General features: G+C 55.4%; 1 protein-coding gene across 2 annotated transcripts in view; it reads left to right on the top strand.

Annotated features, from left to right (window-relative positions):
* The first annotated feature begins 497 nt into the window (after nucleotides 1-497).
* The window catches only part of Col2a1 (collagen type II alpha 1 chain), a 29,458-nt gene continuing 23,955 nt past the window's right edge, over nucleotides 498-6,000 (top strand). The window contains exons 1-2 of one of the 2 annotated variants that reach the window (XM_021217158.2): nucleotides 498-775; nucleotides 4,480-4,683. In XM_021217158.2, the coding sequence (XP_021072817.1) occupies nucleotides 691-775; nucleotides 4,480-4,683 (289 nt within the window). In that variant the 5' untranslated portion in view covers nucleotides 498-690. The remainder of the gene's footprint in view (nucleotides 776-4,479; nucleotides 4,684-6,000) is intronic. The other variant, XM_029548068.1, reaches the window with a different exon arrangement.

Here is a 6,000-nt window from a genome sequence, read left to right as displayed (position 1 = left end):
GGAAGGCAGGTCTGGGAAACTGTCCCCCAGATTTAGGATTCTGTACAACGTCCATCGGCTCATGCTTTGGTCCCCCACGCACCTCCCCGCCTCCTAAATTCCCCATCCCCACCTTCCTTGCTCCTTTCTGTTGTTTCGTCCTCCCCGCCTTGGGTCTAAAACTTCAGGCTTACGCCTCTGCAAACAACCCCCTCCCTTCTAACCCCAGCAGAACTCCGAGGAAAGGGGCCCGATGTCCCCCCCTTCCCGCCTGTGGTTAGAGGGGGCAGTGTGGCAGTCCCAAGTGGGGGCGACCGGAGGCTGTCTCGGTGCCCCGCCCGATCAGGCCACTGGGCACATCGGGGGCGGGAAGCTGGGCTCACGAAAGGGGCGACTGGCCTTGGCAGGTGTGGGCTCTGGTCCGGCCTGGGCGGGCTCCGGGGGCGGGGTCTCAGGTTACAGCCCTGCGGGGGGCTGGGGGGCGGCCCGCGGTTTAGGCCGGTTTGCCAGCCTTTGGAGCGACCGGGAGCATATAACTGGAGCCTCTGCTGGGGGAAGACGCAGAGCGCCGCTGGGCTGCCGGGTCTCCTGCCTCCTCCTGCTCCTAGGGCCTCCTGCATGAGGGCGCGGTAGAGACCCGGACCCGCTCCGTGCTCTGCCGCCTCGTTGAGCTTCGCCCGGGCCAGGCTCTGCCAGGCCTCGCGGTGAGCCATGATCCGCCTCGGGGCTCCCCAGTCGCTGGTGCTGCTGACGCTGCTCATCGCCGCGGTCCTACGGTGTCAGGGCCAGGATGCCCGTAAGTCGCCCGCCGCCCCTGCCTGCTTCCCTGACTTGCGACCCTTTTCCTCCTACCCCCTCCCCCAAGTCCTGGTCCGGGTTAGGGCGCCAAGCCCTAAGCGCAGAGTATACAGGAGTACACTGATCCTAATTCTGCTAGTAAGGACCTCTGTCGCAGCATCTTCAATGAGAGTCACGATTGGAGACATTCTCAGGTCCCTGCGTTAAGCAAGGATATGAACTTGCAAAGCGTCGTATGCAACAGGTTTGAACACAGACTTAAATCATCCCTTTCCACCAGCTTTGATCAGGAGGCTTCGAGCTCAGTAAAAGAAGCCCCACACTTAAAAGTAGGAGAGAAATCGAGAGACGCCTTCGGGTTGATTTATCAGCCTATTCTAGGGGTTAGACGCTGCAGAGCTCAAAGGGGCGCTAGACAAAGAACTAACTCTGACCCTGATGGGTTGAAATCTGAGGCCACAAAGAAAAAGCGGCTCTCGGCGACTTCAGCGCAGCTCTCCAGTCCCCTCCACTATCAGGCTGGCCCTTGCCTCCGTTGGGCTGCAGGAATTTGACATCTGAAAACCGTTGACACTCCAAGCAGACCTGCTTTCCAAATGTGTCCCCAAGAGCACTCCCCACAACACACACACACACTGTATACCCTACAATGAGTCACTTTACAGCGTGTGTAGCCGTGGATGGATATGGGGTCAGGCTATCGTTAGAGATGGCAGCTGTATAGCCTCGGTCCAAGGGCGGTTCCCGCACCTTTCCACCAACTCCCTGGGTAAGATCCACTCACTGTCTGGGATTATATTCAGGACAACCGAAGCCTGGAAAGTGTATTAGGTAGAGAATTTTCTTCCACGTGTTTGGGCAGGTTTCCGACCGGTAGTGTTCCAGCCCTGTCTTTCTCTGTATGTTACAGACTGTTAATCAATCGCAGGTGAAACTGTTTGGACAGTAGGTGGGGATCAAAGACACTCTGCCCGTGAGACTCTGTGCTCTTCCCCCTGCCACAAGGCTGTCTCCAGAGATGCTTTGGAAGGAGGCGGGCCCGGGCGAACTTTTTGCTCTTTAGCGTGGTGGACGCGGCGGCGGGGGCAGGGCTAGAGCGGGGAGCGCTGCCGCGTGAAGCCCGGGATAGCGCTTTCCGACCCCGCCGCGCAGGGTGGCAGGGTGGCGAGCTAACCCAGAGTCCTGCGCTCGAGCTCTGGGGTGGTGGTGGGGCATCGAAGTGTTTGTATGTGGTCTGAGATAGGCTTTTTTTTTTTTTCCTAAACTTTCAAGCACACACCCACAAAGTTGCGGTCTTGACCGGTGTTCTTTATGGAGCGCAGTGGAGTGAACTGAGCGTCTTAACGCTTTCCTAATTCATCTGATAGCAAAGGCGCTCGCTTAAGTGACAAAGAGCTCTCTCTCACTGCCGCAACCTTTTTGACAGAGTGAATTCCATAGCTTTGTATGAGTGTGTGTGTGTGTGTGGGAGGTTGTCTAGGTTGTCTAAAACTTTCGGTCTTTTACGATTCTGCATCTGACCATGAAAAAAAAAATCGTTGGTTTTACCCCCCAGCTCGCCTCATCAATGGCAAACACCCCCATACTCTAGCCTTGGGTCCATAGGACCCAAAGACCTGACGTGGGGCAAGGCGTAGCCTGTGTGGACGTTAGGAATGTCAGAAACCTAGAGTCCATCACGCTCCTCCTCTCCATCTTTCCACGAGTTTGGGAAACTTGTTGGCCGCGAAGCCTTTGACCCACATCTGCATTTCTCAGCCCTAGCTTCCAAAAGTGCTGCTGGTTCGGGAGGGGAGACCTCAGTCCTCCTTTGTGAGACTTGTTTGCGTTGGGGGATTGGCAGCGATGGCTTCCAGATGGGCTGAAACCCTGCCCGTATTTATTTAAACTGGTTCCTCGTGGAGAGCTGTGAATCGGGCTCTGTATGCGCTCGAGAAAAGCCCCATTCATGAGAGGCAAGGCCCAGTGGGTCCCCCGACTCCCCGACCCCCCTCTCCCACAATGCACAGCCCCCCTCCGCCCTCACCGCCCCCCCTCCGTGCCGGCCTGCCGCCACCTCCCGGGCTCAGGCCCCGCGCGCAGCGGCAACGAAGCAAAAACAGTTCCCCGAAAGAGGTAGCTTTTTAATTGGCCGGCCACAAAGAATCACTTATGCCGCACGGCGGTAACGAGGGGAACCGGATCGGGCGGCCAGGATGCTATCTGTAGCCCCTTTCGTGCCACAATTAGGGTGGTGCTGGCTTCCTCGGACCGCACCTAGGCGATCTGGTTACAGCGTTGGCTCCTTTCTTGGGCAGTCATTTAATCCTACTTTTTACTCTACGGATGTCTGTCTGCTGGAGGGCTATGTCCTGAGCCCCAACCACAAAGAGTCAGCCAGCAGCTCTCACACCCAGCCGGACCCGCCCCGTCTTTGGCCCGCGCGGCCCTAGGGCGCCCTTCCTGGGGAACCCGATCAGCTTTCACGATGCACCCTCCCCAGGATTTTCTCGGGTTGCCCTAGGCAGTCTTGGGCGATAGAGTGCCATTTCTTAGTCAAGACAGTACATCGTTAGCCTTTCCTCACCTCCAGAGATTTTAGCGCCCCTGGGGGTGGGGAAAGTGGCATTGGAGCCTGGGGTGGAGGAACAGGGGGTATCCCAGCAGCTTCGACCTTTTTTCCCTGGCATCTCTTCACCTTCTCCTTGATTCTTATCTAAAGGCTAGATAGATGGGTTTCTTTCAGTGGAAGAGAAAAGGGAGATTTTGATCTTTGGATTCTCGCCCTCCTTGAAGAGCAGAGGGCAGGCCCGTTTCTCCCCACGCCCACTGGGCTTGTGGCTCTTCACTATTATTCACCCTCAGCTTTTGCCACTGCTTTTGAGATTTTGATGAGAAAAACAGCGCCGGGCGCTGCCTAGCACGTGGTGCGGGCTCTTCAATCCCAGGCGCTCTGAGAAGCTCTCTCGTCAGCGCCGTTCTCATGTGCAGGGCGAATTCCAGACGGCAGGGCGCTGGTGGAGAGGGTCCAGCCCGAGCTACTTCTTTGCCTTCTTGGAGGACGCAGGTCTAGACTGGTCAGTCTTAGCCACGACTAGGCATTGAGAACCTTCTGCCACCCATATTGTGGCTGCCACCTTCAGTCAGAGGCAAGACTTCTGGCAGGAGTGTCCCAGCAGGAGGGCGCGGCCTGCCTTTCAGATTATTATGTATTGCTTGTGTCTTTTTAAGGTTTCTAGGTAGAATTCCCTGTGCTTTCTGATTCTTAGCTGTCGCTGTATTTAGAAAATCTCGTTATTCCTAGAGGATGACAAAAAGGATGTCTTTGCTAAGCAGTTAGTTTCTCGCCATTTTTTCTGTAGTCTCCATCTTTACTGCCCCAGGGTTCCTGCTCAGAGCGTCATCTCCCCCTACCACTCAGTTTCACCTTCCAACTACCCTTCCCTATCTCCATGCCCCCCCCCCATGCTGGGAAGAAGAGACACAGTGGAGTAACAGCCCTCCTTTAGTGCTCGTTCATGATTCCCACTCCACCCAACAAATGATGTTTTTCAAAACGAATGTGTAAGTTCAGTCTGTCTGGTGTGGTCTGCCACCTCACCCCACCATTCCTTAGCATCTGGATTAATTATGACAAGTTTATTACAACCTCTTTCTCTCTCTCTCTGGCTCTTCTCCCCCTCCCTGCTTGGCACGCCGCCCCTCCCACCCCACTCGGTGCAGAGGAGGCTGGCAGCTGTCTGCAGAATGGGCAGAGGTATAAAGATAAGGATGTATGGAAGCCCTCATCTTGCCGCATCTGTGTGTGTGACACTGGGAATGTCCTCTGCGATGACATAATCTGTGAAGACCCAGACTGCCTCAACCCTGAGATCCCCTTCGGAGAGTGCTGTCCCATCTGCCCAGCTGACCTCGCCACTGCCAGTGGTCGTAATTTATTTATTTATTATTCAACATAAATAAATTACTCGAAGACACAGCAAATGCCTTTCCGTGGGTTTTTGGCCTTCTCTTTGAAGCTGAAAAGCTGCTAATCAATCTATTTGATCCCACCAGTAGGGGCACAAAGGCAAGGCCACTTCTCAGTTCCACCAGGTTGGAGCCTGGTGAGCCTGAATCACTACAGAGACCCCCCCTCATCTAACACCCCAGGAGGGTGTGTACAGAAATACAGCTAAGATTCCACAAAAGTTTCCCCTCATGAGTCAAGTCGGCTAATTACTAAAGCAATGGTGGAAATCGGGCTCCGTCTAGCTACAACATGAGCTCAATTTGTCCCATGTCACCTACACCTTGTCTTCTCTATAGAAAACCCTCGGGGACATGATCATTAATGTGGAGAAACCTCTGCCCGTAAGTGGGGGGGGGGCAGAGTGGGTTCCCACTCTGGAATAGAGTACAATGGTGGCATTTTCTCCCCGCACAGACCCTTGCTTGGTGTGAACCACCGTTTAAGAAAAGCCAAAGGGGTAGCTGGGCTCTGGGAGTTGAAAGGATGATCATGCCCCTGCAAGCTGCTGTGGTTACCCACTGCCAGCTAGAACCAGTGCTAACAAAGTACAGCTGAGCCCTTCCCAGCACCCACTCAAGCGTCCCATCTCCCTACGGAGAGCGTGGGGGCGCACGCGCAGGCTCTTGGATGGCTCATGGTTCCCTTCCTACTCCTATGGAGAGGAGGGCTGAACGGAATCGAGAAGTCGCCTTTCCTGCACGCTTCCCCCACACCGTTGCCTTGTATGGCGCAGACTCTCAGAGGGAGTCCGAGGCGCCCATACCAGTGCCTTGTGAGGGCCTAGTGGAGCTTGCTGCTGTGGCGGGGAGGGGCGTATGGGTCTGGGATGGCCCTGGCTGCAAAGCTCTTTGTAACACCCGTGTCCTGCTCTCTTTTGTGCTTGCTTCAAGGAGACTCCACGCTAATGTAAGGCTGGCTTCCTTAGACTCTTCTTTGGGAGGGCAAGGGTTGGGAAGACCTGCCTGGCCTCTGGGTCTTCTGCGCTTTGCCCCGCAACCCCTGGTTGTCTCCCCCCCCTGCTCTCCACCATTCCTGTACACTGTGCATGCTTCCTGACTAATGAGGTTAGAGGCACCTCTGTCCCTTAAGTCCCCAGCCACAAAAGGGCTCCATGATCCTAACCCCACCACAGAGGGACTCCGGGGACCAACAGAGGGATCCGCTTCCTTCCTCGGTTGTGGATCTTTCCTTTCTGATCCTCCAAAGAGAGTCTGAGTGACAAATTCTCATTC

The sequence above is a fragment of the Mus pahari genome, chromosome 17, assembly GCF_900095145.1.
Source record: "Mus pahari chromosome 17, PAHARI_EIJ_v1.1, whole genome shotgun sequence".
NCBI classification, from domain to species: domain Eukaryota; kingdom Metazoa; phylum Chordata; class Mammalia; order Rodentia; family Muridae; genus Mus; species Mus pahari.
Note: the sequence above shows the minus strand (reverse complement) of the source record. Positions and strands in the feature narration are given on the sequence as shown.